This window comes from Scyliorhinus canicula, chromosome 6 (genome assembly GCF_902713615.1).
Source record: "Scyliorhinus canicula chromosome 6, sScyCan1.1, whole genome shotgun sequence".
NCBI lineage: Eukaryota > Metazoa > Chordata > Chondrichthyes > Carcharhiniformes > Scyliorhinidae > Scyliorhinus > Scyliorhinus canicula.
This window is the reverse complement of record NC_052151.1, coordinates 201,325,382-201,342,568: the sequence shown is the minus strand read 5'-3', so window position 1 is coordinate 201,342,568 and position 17,187 is coordinate 201,325,382. Positions and strand designations below refer to the sequence as shown.

Sequence of the window (17,187 nt, the reverse complement as noted above, 5' to 3'; positions counted from 1 at the left end):
GGGCTGAATGGGCTCCTCCTGTTCCTGTGTAACAGGCCTGGAGAGGGGCTGAATGGGGCCTCTTGTACCTGTGTAACAGGCTGGAGAGCGGCTGAATGGGGCCTCCTGTTCCTGTGTAACAGGCCTGGAGAGGGGCTGAATGGGCCTCCTCCTGTTCCTGTGTAACAGGATTGAGAGGGGCTGAATGGGCTCCTCCTGTTCCTGTGTAACAGGCTCGAGAGGGGCTGAATGGGCTCTTCCTGTTCCTGTGTAACAGGCTCGAGAGGGGCTGAATGGGCTCCTCCTGTTCCTGTGTAACAGGCTCGAGAGGGGCTGAATGGGGCCTCTTGTACCTGTGTAACAGGCTCGAGAGGGGCTGAATGGGGCCTCCTGTTCCTGTGTAACAGGCCTGGAGAGGGGCTGAATGGGCCTCCTCCTGTTCCTGTGTAACAGGATTGAGAGGGGCTGAATGGGCTCCTCCTGTTCCTGTGTAACAGGCTGGAGAGGGGCTGAATGGGCTCCTCCTGTTCCTGTGTAACAGGCTCGAGAGGGGCTGAATGGGCTCTTCCTGTTCCTGTGTAACAGGCTCGAGAGGGGCTGAATGGGCTCCTCCTGTTCCTGTGTAAAAGGCTCGAGAACGGCTGAATGGGCTCCTCCTGTTCCTGTGTAGCAGGCTTGGAGAGGGGCTGAATGGGCTCCTCCTGTTCCTATGTAACAGGCTCGAGAGGGGCTGAATGGGCCCCTCCTGTTCCTGTGTAACAGGCTCGAGAGGGGCTGAATGGCCTCCTCCTGTTCCTGTGTAACAGGCTGGAGAGGGGCTGAATGGGCTCCTCCTGTTCCTGTGTAACGGGCTCGAGAGGGGCTGAATGGGCTCTTCCTGTTCCTGTGTAACAGGCTCGAGAGGGGCTGAATGGGCTCCTGCTGTTCCTGTGTAACAGGCTCGAGAGGGGCTGAATGGGCTCCTCCTGTTCCTGTGTGGCAGGCTTGAGAGGGGCTGAATGGGCTCTTCCTGTTCCTGTGTAACAGGCTCGAGAGGGGCTGAATGGTCTCCTGCTGTTCCTGTGTAACAGGCTCGAGAGGGGCTGAATGGGCTCCTCCTGTTCCTGTGTGGCAGGCTTGAGAGGGGCTGAATGGGCTCCTCCTGTTCCTGTGTAACAGGTTTGAAATGGGCCTCCCCCTGTTACTGTGCAGCAGGCTCGAGAGGGACTGAATGGCCTCTGCCCCTCCTGTTTCTGCGCAACTGGCTTGCAAGGGGCTGTGAAACAGGCTCGAGAGGGGGGCTGAATGGGCACCTCCTGTTATAGGAGCTCTATGCTTAATCGAACGACGGCATAATTTTGTCTTTTCTCCTGATGTCTGCTGTCACGAATCGTCTTGGCAGCTGTGAGTGTGTCCGTGGGACATGGAGATCTCACCTGGACAATTCCCAGCGTCGCAGACGTGACGGGGTCTGAGAAATCACCACCAGGGGGAGAGACGCTGATGGAAGAAGAGAGAAAACAGTCAGACGTTCCACAGTCATGTCACACAGCGGGGGGAAAGGAGGGGTGGAGAAGGGATAGAGGAGAGGGGAGGGAGGGAGAGGAGGTGCAGGCAGATCATGGAGTGGCAAAGGGAGCAGAGGAAGGGCAGGAGAGCAGACAAAAAGGGATGATGGGGGGGGGGGGGAGGAGAGAGGGAAAGGGGAGGGTAGTAGAGGAAAGGGGAGGGAGTTCATACTAAGAACCAAATAAATTCACTCACTCACTGACAATACTGACCCTCACTCCCCCCTCAGTGACAATACTGACCCTCACTACCCCCTCACTGACAATACTGACCCTCACTCCCCCCTCACTGACAATACTGACTCTCACTCCCCCCTCACTCACAATACTGACCCTCGCTCCCCCCTCACTGACAATACTGACCCTCACTCCCCCCTCACTGACAATACTGACCCTCACTCCCCCCTCACTGACAATACTGACCCTCACTCCCCCCTCACTGACAATACTGACCCTCACTCCCCCCTCACTCACAATACTGATCCTCACTCCCCCCTCACTGACAATACTGACCCTCACTCCCCCCTCACTGACAATACTGACCCTCACTCCCCCCTCACTGACAATACTGACCCTCACTCCCCCCTCACTGACAATACTGACCCTCACTCCCCCCTCACTCACAATACTGACCCTCACTCCCCCCTCACCGACAATACTGACCCTCACTCCCCCCCTCACTGACAATACTGACTCTCACTCCCCCCTCACTGACAATACTGACCCTCGCTCCCCCCTCACCGACAATACTGACTCTCACTCCCCCCTCACTGACAATACTGACTCTCACTCCCCCCTCACTGACAATACTGACTCTCACTCCCCCCCTCACTGACAATACTGACCCTCACTCCCCCCTCACTGACAATACTGACCCTCACTCCCCCCTCACTGACTATACTGACCCTCACTCCCCCCTCACTGACAATACTGATCCTTACTCCCTCCTCACTGACAATACTGACCCTCACTCCCCCCTCACTGACAATACTGACCCTCACTCCCCCCTCACTGACAATACTGACCCTCACTCCCCCCTCACTGACAATACTGACTCTCACTCCCCCCTCACTGACAATACTGATCCTCACTCCCCCCTCACTGACAATACTGACCCTCACTCCCCCCTCACTGACAATACTGACCCTCACCCCCCTCACTCACAATACTGACCCTCACTCCCCCCTCACCGACAATACTGACCCTCACCCCCCTCACTCACAATACTGACCCTCACTCCCCCCCTCACTGACAATACTGACCCTCACTCCCCCCTCACTGACAATACTGATCCTCACTCCCCCCTCACTGACAATACTGACCCTCACTCCCCCCTCACTGACAATACTGACCCTCACTCCCCCCTCACTGACAATACTGACCCTCACTCCCCCCCTCACTGACAATACTGACCCTCACTCCCCCCTCACTGACAATATTGACCCTCACTCCCCCCTCACTGACAATACTGACTCTCACTCCCCCCTCACTCACTGACAATACTGATCCTCACTCCCCCCTCACTGACCATACTGACCCTCACTCCCCCCTCACTCACTGACAATACTGATCCTCACTCCCCCCTCACTGACCATACTGACCCTCACTCCCCCCTCACTCACTGACAATACTGACCCTCACTCCCCCCCTCACTGACAATACTGACCCTCACTCCCCCCTCACTGACAATACTGACTCTCACTCCCCCCCTCACTGACAATACTGACCCTCACTCCCCCCCTCACTGACAATACTGACCCTCACTCCCCCCTCACTGACAATACTGACCCTCACTCCCCCCTCACTGACAATACTGACCCTCACTCCCCCCCTCACTGACAATACTGACTCTCACTCCCCCCCTCACTGACAATACTGACCCTCGCTCCCCCCCTCACTGACAATACTGACCCTCACTCCCCCCTCACTGACAATACTGACCCTCACTCCCCCCTCACTGACAATACTGACCCTCACTCCCCCCTCACTGACAATACTGACCCTCACTCCCCCCCCTCACTGACAATACTGACCCTCACTCCCCCCTCACTGACAATACTGACCCTCACTCACAATACTGACCCTCACTCCCCCCTCACTGACAATACTGACCCTCGCTCCCCCCTCACTGACAATACTGACCCTCACTCCCCCCTCACTGACAATACTGACTCTCATTCCCCCCTCACTCACTGACAATATTGACCCTCACTCCCCCCTCACTGACAATACTGACCCTCACTCCCCCCTCACTGACAATACTGACCCTCACTCCCCCCTCACTGACAATACTGACCCTCACTCCCCCCTCACTGACAATACTGACCCTCACTCCCCCCTCACTGACAATACTGACCCTCACTCCCCCCTCACTGACAATACTGACCCTCACTCCCCCCTCACTGACAATACTGACCCTCGCTCCCCCCTCACCGACAATGCTGACCCTCACTCCCCCCTCAACGACAATACTGACCCTCACTCCCCCCTCACCGACAATACTGACCCTCACTCCCCCCTCACTGACAATACTGACCCTCACTCCCCCCTCACTGACATGACTGACCCTCACGCCCCCCCCCCCCCCCTCCTCCCCCCCTCCCACCCATGGACAATCCCGACCCTCAGTTGCCCGCTCACTCACGCTCCGACAATGCTGACACTGCCCTCTCTCTCTGGGCTTCCCAGACATTTCACTCGCCCAGCCCTCTCATAGAACGATGCCAGGCGCGCTCCAAGGTATGCAGGATAGCCGCTGTCTGTGGAGAGAAACAGCAGGTTAGTGCACAGAGAGGGCACAAGTTAGAGTGGAGGAGAGCGCAGACAGTGGCATGCGTCATTCGACATCCCATCCCATCATTCCTGCCACTTTCTCACCTCACTTCATCCATGTATCCGGTTCTGTTCTCCATCTTGTAAGAGTCCCCCTTCAGCTGTGCACAGTGCTCCAAGCGTAATCGAACCATTAGATATGGAGACCGGGTCTGTACACTTAGCTCCAAGTGGGGGCAGTGTACAGGGTACTTAACTCTGTATCTAACACCATGCTGTACCAGTCCTGGGAGTGTTTGATGGGGACAGTGTAGAGGGAGCTTTACTCTGTATCTAACCCCGTGCTGTCTCTGTCCTGGGAGTGTTTGATGGGGACAGTGTAGAGGGAGCTTTACTCTGTATCTAACCCCGTGCTGTCTCTGTCCTGGGAGTGTTTGATGGGGACAGTGTAGAGGGAGCTTTACTCTGTATCTAACCCCGTGCTGTACCTGTCCTGGGAGTGTTTGATGGGGACAGTGTAGAGGGAGCTTTACTCTGTATCTAACCCCGTGCTGTACCTGTCCTGGGAGTGTTTGATGGGGACAGTGTAGAGGGAGCTTTACTCTGTATCTAACCCCGTGCTGTATCTGTCCTGGGAGTGTTTGATGGGGACAGCGTAGAGGGAGCTTTACTCTGTATCTAACCCAGTGCTGTACCTGCCCTGGGAGTGTTTGATGGGGACAGTGTAGAGGGAGCTTTACTCTGTATCTAACCCCGTGCTGTACCTGTCCTGGGAGGGTTTGGCCCTGTGTTCAGTGATGGATAGTCTCTCACCTGCAGGCATTTCTGCAAGGCGACCTGAGATTTCCCGAAGAGCTTCCGCCCAGCGGGAAGTGGAGTCGGCCATCATGCTGACGTTGTAACCCATGTCACGGAAATACTCGGAGAGGGTGATCCCTGTGGAAAAACAGGAGGCAATTAACCAGTGACCCAATACAGCAGGGAGTGTTTTTACACAGGCAGAGAGTAGATCAGAGGGAGGGGCTGAGAAGGACAGGTGGTAAGCTGTGTGAAGGTCAGAGGGCAAGGTGGGAGAAGGTCAGAGTTCGATGTGGGAGAGGCTTGGAGGGTGAGAAGGTCAGAGGGCAGGAGAACGTCTGACAGCGTGGTCGATGATGCTCAGAGGCCGAGGCCTGAGGAGGTCAGAGGGTGAGGCAGGAAGATAGGAAATGACGCAGATGGAGGGCAGAGGTCAATTTGAATGAAGGTGAGGGGAAAAAAGGGCGTAAATATCAGAAGCTGGTGTGGCAGAAAGGGTCAGGGTTAAGGGATGAGAAATGTCGGAGAATGAGGCAAGAAAAGGTTAGAGGACGAAGTGGCTCAGAATGTTAAGGGACATGGGTTCAGAGGGTGAGGTGGATGATGATCGGAGATTCGGAGGTAGTGGGGTACTGTCGTGGAAATTATAATGAAGACAAATTTCTCGAGGTTCGATTGAAGGAAATTTATTTGCACAAATATATTTGCGGAGAGTGTTCCAGCTGCAAGGGGCCAGGGCACCGCACTCTGAGATTCGATTGAAGACAGCATGTTTTGTAGTCTGAAATAACAGCTTGAAGTAAACAACCATGTTTATATTAAATAGACCTTGGAAAGTACGTAAGATGAAATATGCAGTACGTATGTTCTGGTCCTTGGCTGAAAACAACTCGAGTACACATTTTGTTATCTTTCGGAGGACAATGTGTTTTCATAATAAGGCCGAAACCAGAATATTTCAGCAGTATTTCGTTTATGTTACCTGACCTACTTATTTTCATTCAAAAGCAGTGTTGAACTATAGTCAAGCATTTCCCAGAATGCTTCGCAGTTGGCAACTCATTAATTTTCCTTCGACAGGTGCAAAGGTCAGAGGGCAAGGGATAAGGTCAAAGGTGAGCGGTCAGGCAGGTGGGTACTCACCCGTGTAGATTGACGCCTCACGGGCTGCCACTGGCATGTTGGATGTATTGGCGACCAGGGCAGTTCTCTTCATGATGCTCTCCATCTTCCCATTGACTTCCATCGTCAGCTGGAGAGAAGGTAATGTTACCATGGTTAAGGGGTTGTCACCCACCCCACACAGGGGTCAGGACGAGCCCCAGACACCCTCACACCCTTTGTGACCCCTGACCCTTGATTGAGACTCCCGCAGCCTTCACCCACCTCCCCCCCCCCCCCCGCCACCACCACCCCCCCTGCCCCTCACCCTCACTACCGCATGCCTCATTACCTCAGGGAAGTCCCTCAGCACCTCCGCCATTTCGTTGCCTCTCTCTCCACAGCCCACGTAGACGATGACGTCGCTGTTGGAGAACTTGGACAGGGACTGGGAGATGACAGTTTTCCCACAGCCAAATGCCCCAGGGATGGCTGTCGTTCCTCCCAGAACGCACCTGGATTGTGAGGGCGGCAAGAGGGCGACAGGTTAATAAACAGGCGGCAACCAGGGTCAGTCAGCTTAACTGGGCCAAACCAGGGTTCAATCAGTTCAACTGGGATGGGGAGGTGTCATTGGTGGTGCAATTGTAGGGGCGGGGGGCACGGATGGCACATTAAAACAATTTGTCAGTCAGGAAACATTGGAGTGAAAGTTGGACAAATGGGGTTAACTGAGGTCAAATGGGGAAACCATGGTCAGAAGGCAAGGCTGCATAGGTTCAAAAAGATTGAGGGGACATTTTGGGGTGAGAAGTTGTTTGGTTTGGAGAGTTTGAGATGTCCTAGGGCCTGGAGGGGGCGTGTGTGTGGTGGGTGTAGTCCCACAGTTTGTGGGGGGGGGGGGGGGGGGGGGGGAGGGGGGGGGGGGGGGGGGGTTGGGGTGAGGGAGTTGGCGATGGGAGTCCCTCAGTTTAGCAGGGAGGGGGTTGCGGGGTGTCTTGGTATGGTGGGGGGAGGGGTGGGAGGTCCACAGTTCAAAGGGGAGGGGGGTCCCACAGTTTGCTGGGGGATGGGTTGGGGAGTGGTGTGGGGGGGGTACCAGTTTTGTGGGGGGGTGGGAGTCGCACAGTTTGGTGGTGGGGGGGGGGGGTAGGGAGTTGGTGGGGTGGAATGCACAGTGGTGGTGGGGGGGTGGGAGACCCACAGTTTGGTGGTGGGGGGGTGGGAGACCCACAGTTTGGTGGTGGGGGGGTGGGAATCGCACAGTTTGGTGGTGGGGGGGTGGGACGCACAGTTTGGTGGTGCGGGGGTGGGAGACCCACAGTTTGGTGGGGGGGAGGGGGGGAGACCCACAGTTTGGTGGGGGGGAGGGGGGGGAGAGACCCACAGTTTGGTGGTGGGGGGGGGGGTGGGAGTCGCACAGTTTGGTGGTGGGGGGGGTGGGAGACCCACAGTTTGGTGGGGGGGAGGGGGGGGGAGAACCACAGTTTGGTGGGGGGTGGGAGTCGCACAGTTTGGGGGGAGTGGGAGACCCACAATTTGGTGGGGGGCGGGGGGTCACAAGTTTGGTGGGGGGGGGGTCGCACAATTTGGTGGGGGGGGTGAGGACTGAGTGGATTCGGGGAGGAGAGGGAATATTCTAGAGAGATAGGATGAGACTGAGGGAGACGGACACGGTTAGATATCGCACCCCTCGCCACTCGCCCACCCACACCCAGAACTCACGGGAAAAGGGCATCTAAGACCCGCTGTCCTGTCAGTAGGGGGTAATTGGACGGCAGCTTTTCAGATACTGGCCGGATCTGTCGCACCGGCCATACTTGGACCATGGTCAGCTGCTCCTTCACTCCTTCAAAATCCAGCTCCATCAGCACATCCTGAGAGAGAGAGAGAATCAGAAGCAGGTTAATCACATGCCAGTCACATCCCTCTCACTGCTCATAGAATCATAGAATTTACAGTGCAGAAGGAGGCCATTCAGCCCATCGAGTCTGCGCCGGCCCTTGGAAAGAGCACCCTACCTAAACCCACACCTCCACCCCATCCCCGTAACCCAGTAACCCCATCTAACCTTTTTGGACACTAAGGGCAATTTATCATGGCCAATCCACCAAACCTGCACATCTTTGGACTGTGGGAGGAAACCGGAGCACCCGGAGGAAACCCACGCACACACGGGGAGGATGTGCAGACTCCGCACAGACAGTGACCCAGCGGGGAATCGAACCTGGGACCCTGGCGCTGTGAAGCAGCAATGCTAACCGCTGTGTTACCGTGCCACCCACGTCTCCTGCTTGGAGACAGGAGTTGTACTCACCGTCACGTCGTAGTGCCCAGGAGGGGCAATGAAGGAGACAGTTCCCCTGCTCTTGGGAGGGATCAGAATCTTGTGTTTGATCAGCGAGTTCTCGAAAACCGAGGCGTAAATATCTCCGCCCGTGACGTGACTTCCCACCTGAGGAAGGACAGAATGGTGCAGTGAGTGCGGAGACACACTGCCCTGCTCCTTCCGAGTCTGTCACTCTCACGCCATCCCTCCATCCGAGTCTGTCACACTCTCTCCATCTTTCCCTCCAAATCCGTCACACTCTCCATCCCTCTTCCAACTCGGTCACACTCATTCCATCCCTCCCTCCAGCTCTGTCAAACTCACTCCATCTCTCCATCTGAGTCTGTCACACTCGCTCCATCTCTCCATCTGAGTCTGGCACACTCACTCCATCTTTCCCTCCGGCTTGGTCATACTCACTCCATTCCTCCACCTGAGCCTGTCACATTCACTCCATCAAACTGTCACACTCACTCCACCTCTCCCTTCGGCTGACACACTGACTCCATCTCTCCATCTGAATCTGTCACACTCACTCCATCACACCCTTTGCTCTGTCACACTCACTCCATCTCTCCACCTGAGTCTGGCACACTCACTCCATCCCTTCTCTGGCTGTCACGCTCACTCCATCCCTCCATCTGGGTCTGTCATATTTTCTCCATCTCCCCTCCATATCTGTCACACTCTCTCCATCACTCTGTCCAACTCGGTCACACTCACTCCATCACTTCATAGGCTCCATCGCACTCACTCCATCCTTCCTCCTGATTCTGTCGCAGCACTCCATCTCTCCATCTGAGTCTGTCACACTCACTCCATCCCTCCATCTGAGTCTGTCACACTCACTCCATCTCTTCCTCTGGCTGCCTTCTTTCCCTGTGACTCTCCATCTCTCCTTCTGGCTCTGTCACACTATTTCTCTCCCTCCAACCCTTTCACACTCTATCCATCTGGTTCTGTCATACGGACTCCTTCTTTCCCTCTAACTCTGTCATATTCTCTACCTCTCCCACTTACCCTTTCACACTCTGCATTTCTCCATCTGGCTCTGTCACACTCTCTCCATCTCTACTCTGATCCTGTCCCCCTCCGTCACACTCTCTGTCCATCTCTCTGTCTGACAGTCACACTCTCCCCATCTTTCCCTCCAACTCTGTACCACTCTCTCCATCTTTCCCTTCGACTCTTTCAAACTCTCCATCTCTTCCTCCGATTCTGTCACACACTTTCCATCTCTTCCGCCAACTCTGTCACCCTCATGTATCGCTTCCCCTCGCTCCGTCCCTGTCTTTCCATCTCTCTGACTCTCCCTCAGGGTCTGTCAAAGCTCTCCATTACCCCATCGATCTTCCTCCCTCCAACTCTCTCTCCCTCCCCTTTCTCCCTATCTTTCCCTCCCTTCCAACCTTCCCCCCCTCTCTCCCTTCTCTATCCTCCGCCCTCAATCTCTCCCCATTTCTCACTTCCTCATTCCCCCTCCCTTTGTTTCTCTCTGTCTCTCTCCCTCTCCCATCTCCCCCCCCCCCCCCCCACTCTCTCCTCCTCTGCCTCACTTCCTCTCTGTCCCTTCTCTATCCACCTCCACCTCCATTCCTCCCTCTCTCCTGCACTCTCTCTCACCCTCTCCCCCATGGCTTACGCCCCCATTCCGTACCCTGATATGAGGATCCGGGGTGAACTCCCACTTGGTATGCGTGGGCAGTGGGGTAACGTTGACCCCCCTCGGGATGTAGATGCTCTGGGTCAGCTGCCAGATGTCGAAGAGGGGCCGCTGGATCCCGTCAAATATGGAGCCCATGATCCCTGGGCCCAGCTCCACCGAGAGAGGCTTCTCTGTCCGCAGGACTGGGTCGCCGACTGACACACCAGCTGGGGAGGGGTAAATTCAGGACATCAACACGGCAGAGATCCAGGCTCCCGGCCTACCCAGAGAGGGCTGAACATAGATGGCCAACGGTAAAGGCCCACCAACCCCCATCCCAACCCCGCGCAGCAGAGAACACCAGCAAAAGATACAGGTTTCCTCGTAGACTTGGACGGTCGCCATTTCCCCATCCAAGCGGATAATCTCGCCCACCAGCTCGCTGTGGCCAACTCGCACCAACTCGTACATGGCAGCACCGGACATGTTGGTTGCCAAGATGACTGGAGAGGGAGAGACACAGAGGAAAATATGAGGGGTGTCTCTTAGTCCCTCTCTCTCAGGGAGGTATCTGTACACTGACTGGTGTCTCTCAGTCCCTCTCTCTCAGGGAGATATCTGTACACTGACTGGTGTCTCTCAGTCCCTCTCTCACTGGGAGATATCTGTACACTGACTGGTGTCCCTCAGTCCCTCTCTCTCAGGGAGATATCTGTACACTGACTGGTGTCTCTCAGTCCCTCTCTCTCAGGGAAATATCTGTACACTGACTGGTGTCTCTCAGTCCCTCTCTCTCAGGTAGATATCTGTACACTGACTGGTGTCTCTCAGTCCCAATCTCAGGGAGATATCTGTACACTGTCTGGTGTCTCTCAGTCCCTCTCTCTCAGGTAGATATCTGTACACTGACTGGTGTCTCTCAGTCCCAATCTCAGGGAGATATCTACACACTGACTGGTGTCTCTCAGTCCCTCTCTCTCAGGGAGATATCTGGACACTGACTGGTGTCTCTCAGTCCCTCTCTCTCAGGGGGATATCTGTACACTGACTGGTGTCTCTCAGTCCCTCTCTCTCAGGGAGATATCTGTACACTGACTGGTGTCTCTCAGTCCCTCTCTCTCTCAGTGAGATATCTGTACACTGACTGGTGTCTCTCAGTCCCTCTCTCTCAGGGAGATATCTGTACACTGACTGGTGTCTCTCAGTCCCTCTCTCTCAAGGAGATATCTGTACGCTGACTGGTGTCTCTCAGTCCCTCTCTCTCAGGGAGATATCTGTACGCTGACTGGTGTCTCTCAGTCTCTCTCTCTCAGTGAGATATCTGTACACTGACTGGTGTCTCTCAGTCCCTCTCTTTCAGGGAGATATCTGGATACTGATTGGTGTCTCTCAGTCCCCTCTCTCTCTCAGGGAGATATCTGTACACTGACTGGTGTCTCTCAGTCCCTCTCTCTCAGGGAGGTATCGGTACACTGACTGGTGTCTCTCAGTCCCTGTCTCTCTCAGGGAGATATCTGTACACTGACTGGTGTCTCACAGTCCCTGTCTCCTAGGGAGATATCTGTGTAGTGACTGGTGTCTCTCAGTCCCTCTTTCTCAGGAAGGTATCTGTACACTGATATAGGAGAGATAGAAGTGCAAATCTCTGAGAAATGTAAGAGAAATTGGGTAATAATAGCAAGGGACATCAGCTTCCCCAATATTAACTCCGATAGTCAAAGTGTCAAAGGCTTACAGGGGGCAGAATTTGGAGGCAACACGGTGGCACAGTGGTTAGCACTGCTCCCTCATGGCGCCGAGGTCCTTGGTTCGATCCTGGCCCCGGATCACTATCTGTGTGGAGTTTGCACATTCTCCCCGTGTCTGCGTGGGTCTCACCCCCACAACCCAAAGATGTGCAGGTTAGGTGGATCGGCCATGCTAAATTGCCACTTAATTGGAAAAAATGAATTGGGCACTCTGAATTTAAAAAAGAAAAATAGGAGGCGGATGTCTTAAATGCATCCGGCAGATCTTTTTATGCCAATACATGGGAGGTGGCAGTGCTGGATCTCGTTTTTGGAAATGGTGTCAGGCAAATGGATGAAGTTTCAATGGGGAGCATTTTGGAAACAGTGACCATAACTCAGTAGTATTTTGGAAAGGGACAAAAATAGACCAGAAATTAAGTTTCTTAATTGGGGGAGGCCTAATTTTAATATAATTGGATAGGGGTCACGAACTTCTGGCCATGCTGCACCCGTAAACAAACGTGGCACTGCACAACATGACCGTTAATTGCTGAGAGACCCATCTTCTGGGATCTAGCCAACTCGCCACGCCTCATGAGATCAAACACGATCTCGCCAGACCAATGAAGTCCGCCCATTGCGGGTGGGATCAATTTTTGGCAAATCTGTATGTTCAAGACAGCTGGTCTCACTCTAATGTGCAGATTCATGAGGTAACCAAGGCATTGGGATCAATCACCTTCACCTTGGAGACCTCATAGAACATAGAACAGTACAGCACAGAACAGGCCCTTCGGCCCTCAATGTTGTGCCGAGCCAAGATCACCCTACTCAAACCCACGTATCCACCCTATACCCGTAACCCAACAACTCCCCCCCTTAACCTTACTTTTTTATTAGGACACTACGGGCAATTTAGCATGGCCAATCCACCTAACCCGCACATCTTTGGACTGTGGGAGGAAACCGGAGCACCCGGAGGAAACCCACGCACACAGGGGGAGGACGTGCAGACTCCACACAGACAGTGACCCAGCCGGGAATCGAACCTGGGACCCTGGAGCTGTGAAGCATTTATGCTAACCACCATGCTACCCTGCTGCCTACCTCGGGCGAGAACTGTTCAGTGCTGGTCTCCACAAACCCGGACCAGACGGGGCGGCACTCGTGGGGATTGGAGGCCCCCAGGTGCGTGCCCTCTGGGATGGCTGGTGTCCTGGCATTGCTGGTACCACCTGGGCACCTTGGCACTGCCAGCCTGGGTGGCACTGCCAGGGTGCGAGGCCAGCAGATATTTGCTTGTGCATCAGTGATTGGGAAGGGGGTGTGTCCCGTGCAGGGATGCCGGGAGATTCCTAGGACCCCCTTACAGTGAGCTGAGGCTTGGTGGGGTGGGGGAGGGGTTCAGGGGTCACATCAAGGGCCCGACAAATTGGGAAAGCATTTAAAAATGGCGTCCCTCTCTCTCCCTTCCCCGAGGAGCTCCAGCGAGTGGGGTTCCTCAATGCAGGAAATGAAACGAAGTACGACCTCAACTGTGTGTTCTCCTCTGAGGCCCCCCCCCCCCCCCCCCCCCCCACCCGGTATCTAACCGGAGCTACGTTGGATAGCGTTGTGTTTCTTGGCTTTACGATTGCCGGGAAACGTGCAGACAAACGTTGTCGCCACGGGGACATAGTTCCCATTTGGTCCGATCACGCCCAGGATTTGTCCAAAGTTAACTGGGAGCAGCTACAAGTAAATCTAACATCAGAGCAGTAAGATTATTTCAAAAAGCAAATAGAGAGAGGGCAGGTCCATCATATTCCCCTGATAGTGTAGGACGGGAGCAATAAGTCCAGAGAACCCTGGATGTCAAGGGATAGCCAGGATTGGATCAGGGAAAAAAGGAAGGATTATGGTAAGTACCGAGGGCTCAAAACAGTGGAAGCCCGGGTGAAATATAGAAAGTGCAGGGGTTACTTAAGAAAGAAATTAGGAGAATGAAGAGAAGTCATGATAAACACTGGCAGGTCAAATAAAGGAAAATCCAAAGTTGTTTTATTAAGGTCAAGAGGATGACCAGGGTAAGATTAGGGCCCCTTAGGGACCAACGTGGCAAATTGTGGAACTGGAAGATATTGGTGAGGTTTTAAATGATTACTTTGCCTCTGTGTCACGAAGAAGAAGGATGATGCAGGGATAGAAATCATACAGGCGCTTTGTGATTTATTTCAACAACTTAGCATTGAGAGGGAGGGGGTATTCACAGATTTAACGGGCATAAAATTGGCTAAGTCCCCAGGACCAGATGGGATGTATCCCAGGTTTCTCTGGGAGGCAAGGGAGGAGATTGCAGCAGCTTTGACAAACATTTTCCAACCTTCTCTGGCCACAGGAGAGATACTAGAGAATAGCTAATGTGGTGCCATTATTCAAGAAGGGGAGTAGGGACAAACCAGGAAATTACAGGCCAGTGAGTCGAACTTCAGTGGGAGGGAAGCTACTGGAAAAAAACAGTGACAGAATTAATCTTCACTTGGAGAGGCAAGGATTGATCACGGATAGTCAGCATGGTTTTGTCAAAGAGAGATTAAAGGCAGCACGGTGGCACAGTGGTTAGCACTGCTGCCTCGCAGCTCCAGGGACCTGGGTTTAATTCCAGCCTTGGGTGTCTCTTTGTGTGGAGTTTGTACCTTCTCCCCGTGTCTGCGTGGGTTTCCTCCGGGTGCTCCGGTTTCCTCCCACAGTCCAAAGATGTGCAGGTTAGGTGGATTATGCATGACAAAATTGCCCCTTAGTCTCCAGGGTTGTATAGGTTAGGTGGGGTTATGAGGATAGGGTGGGAGAATGGGCCTAGATAGGATGCTCTTTCAGAGGGTAATGCAGACCCGATAGGCCAAATGCCTCCTTCTGGACTGTAAAGATTCTGTAGAGATTCGATGTCTGATAAACTTGATTAAATTCTTTGAAGAGGTGACCAGGTGTGTAGATGAGGGTAGCGCAGTCGATGTAATCTACATGGACTTTTGACAAGGTCCCGAATGGGAGGCCGAAGAAGAAGATCCTTTGGGATCCAGGGCAATTTAGCAAACTGGATCCAAAACTGGCTGAGTGGTAGGAGGCAGAGGGTGGTGAGTGGAGGTCTTTTGTGTGACTGGAAACCTGTCCAATGGTGTTCCGTAGGGATCGGAGCCGGATCAGTTGTTGTTTCTCGTGCACATTAATGTGGACGTGAATGTAGGAGGAATGATCAGTCAGTTCGCAGATGAGATAAAAGTTGATGGTGTGGTAAATAGTGAGGAGCAAGGCCTTAGATCACAGGACGATATGCATGGGCGGCATGGGAGCACAGTGGTTAGCACTGTTGCTTCACCGCTCCAGGGTCCCAGGTTCGATTCCTGGTTTGGGTCACTGTGGAGTCTGCACGTTCTCCCCGTGGGTTTCCTCCGGGTGCTCCGGTTTCCTCCCACAGTCCAAAGATGTGCAGGTTAGATGGATTGGCCATGATAAATTGCCCTCAGTGTCCAAAACTGCCGTTCGTGTTGGGTGGGTTACTGGGTTATGGGGATAGGGTGGAGGTGTGGACCTTGGGTAGGGTGCTCTTTCCAAGAGCCGGTGCAGACTCGATGGGCCGAGTGGCCTCCTTCTGCACTAAATTCTATGATAATCTATGATTAATCTAGGACAAAGGTTCGGCACAACATCGTGGGCCGAAGGGCCTGTTCTGTGCTGCATTTTTCATTGTTCTATGTTTAGAGGATGCTGGGAATGTGGAAGTCACTGCCTGAAATGGGGGGAGGGGTGGGAACCCTCACAGCTTTTAAGAGGTATTGAAATGAGCTGCAGCACACAAGGAATTAAAGGAGTGCAAAGACCAAGGGCTGGGAAATGGGATTAGAATAGATTGGTGCTTGATGGTCGGCGCGGATGCGATGGGCCGAAGGGCCTCTTTCAGTGCGGCTAACCTCTCAGACTCTATGACACTGACTGGTGTATCTCAGTTCCTTCCCTTTCTTCGAGTGTCTCTCACCTGGGCCCGAGACTCCGTGGACATATCCAAACAGGCTCTCTCGCTCCTCGTTGCGAATCTTCGGCAGTTTCTCGAAGTCCATGTTGGGCGTCTGTGCTGAATATGGGCGATGCGTGAGAGAAACATGGAAATGCAGTGTTAAGGGGAGACATGCAGCTGGGACCTTGGCATAGGAAGTCAGGCTGGACACTGAGAAGCAATTTGAGAAACCGCACTGCGCTACATATAATCGCAGGAAACAGCAATCTACGTCCCTCACAATCTTACAAACCTCTATCAGGTCGCCTCTCAACCTTCGCTGCTCCAAGGTAAACAGCCCGAGCCTATCCAATCTCTCCCCATTGCTCCCACACTCCAGCCCAGGCAGCATCCTGGTAAACCTCTGCGTCATCTACAGTGCAATCACATCCTTCCTATAGTGTGGCGACCAGAACTGTGTACAGTATCATAGAACAGTACAGCACAGAACAGGCCCTTCGGCCCTCGATGTTGTGCCGAGCAATGATCACCCTACTTAAACCCACGTAACCCGTAACCCAACAATCCCCCCATTAACCTTACACTACGGGCAATTTAGCATGGCCAATCCACCTAACCTGCACATCTTTGGACTGTGGGAGGAAACCGGAGCACCCGGAGGAAACCCACGCACACACGGGGAGGACGTGCAGACTCCACACAGACAGTGACCCAGCCGGGAATCGAACCTGGGACCCTGGAGCTGTGAAGCATTGATGCTAACCACCATGCTACCGTGAGTATCGATCTCCTTCTTCAAGGAACGATGTAAATGCATTGGAAACCGTTCAGAGAAGGTTTCCAAAATGAATCACTTCACATTTATCTAGGTTGAACTCCATCTGCCACTTCTCAGCCCAGCTCTGCATCCTGTCAATGTCCTGTTGTAACCTGCAACAACCCTTGACGCTATCTGCAACTCCCCCAACCTTCATGTCATCAGTAAACTTACTAACCCACCCTTCCACTTCCTCATCCAAGTCATTTATAAAAACCACAAAGAGCAGAGGTCCCAGAACTGATCCTTGCGGGACGCCACTGGTCACCGACCTCCAGGCGGAATACTTTCCTTCCGCTACCACTCGCTGTCACCAGATGTTCTGTGGGCATCATTGCAACGGCAAGGTCAACAGTGGATGGCTATCCCACCTCTGCAAGTCCGCTCTAACCCTGTTCGGCAAGCTTGTAAGATTCAGTTTGCGAAGTCTCGGTCAATCCCGTGCCACCTGAAATAGGGAAAAAGTGCCCCCCCCCCC

General features: G+C 53.8%; 1 protein-coding gene across 1 annotated transcript in view; it reads right to left on the bottom strand.

The window, feature by feature from the left end:
• LOC119967979 (V-type proton ATPase catalytic subunit A-like) overlaps nt 1-17,187 on the bottom strand; it is a 46,638-nt gene that overhangs the window by 12,912 nt on the left and 16,539 nt on the right. The window contains exons 2-11 of the mRNA XM_038801080.1: nt 15,914-16,009; nt 10,546-10,674; nt 10,184-10,398; nt 8,515-8,652; nt 7,923-8,074; nt 6,550-6,712; nt 6,240-6,348; nt 5,112-5,234; nt 4,171-4,285; nt 1,346-1,458 (exon numbers count right to left, since the gene is read on the bottom strand). Coding sequence (XP_038657008.1) covers nt 1,346-1,458; nt 4,171-4,285; nt 5,112-5,234; nt 6,240-6,348; nt 6,550-6,712; nt 7,923-8,074; nt 8,515-8,652; nt 10,184-10,398; nt 10,546-10,674; nt 15,914-15,995 — 1,339 coding nt within the window. The 5' untranslated portion in view covers nt 15,996-16,009. The remainder of the gene's footprint in view (nt 1-1,345; nt 1,459-4,170; nt 4,286-5,111; nt 5,235-6,239; nt 6,349-6,549; nt 6,713-7,922; nt 8,075-8,514; nt 8,653-10,183; nt 10,399-10,545; nt 10,675-15,913; nt 16,010-17,187) is intronic.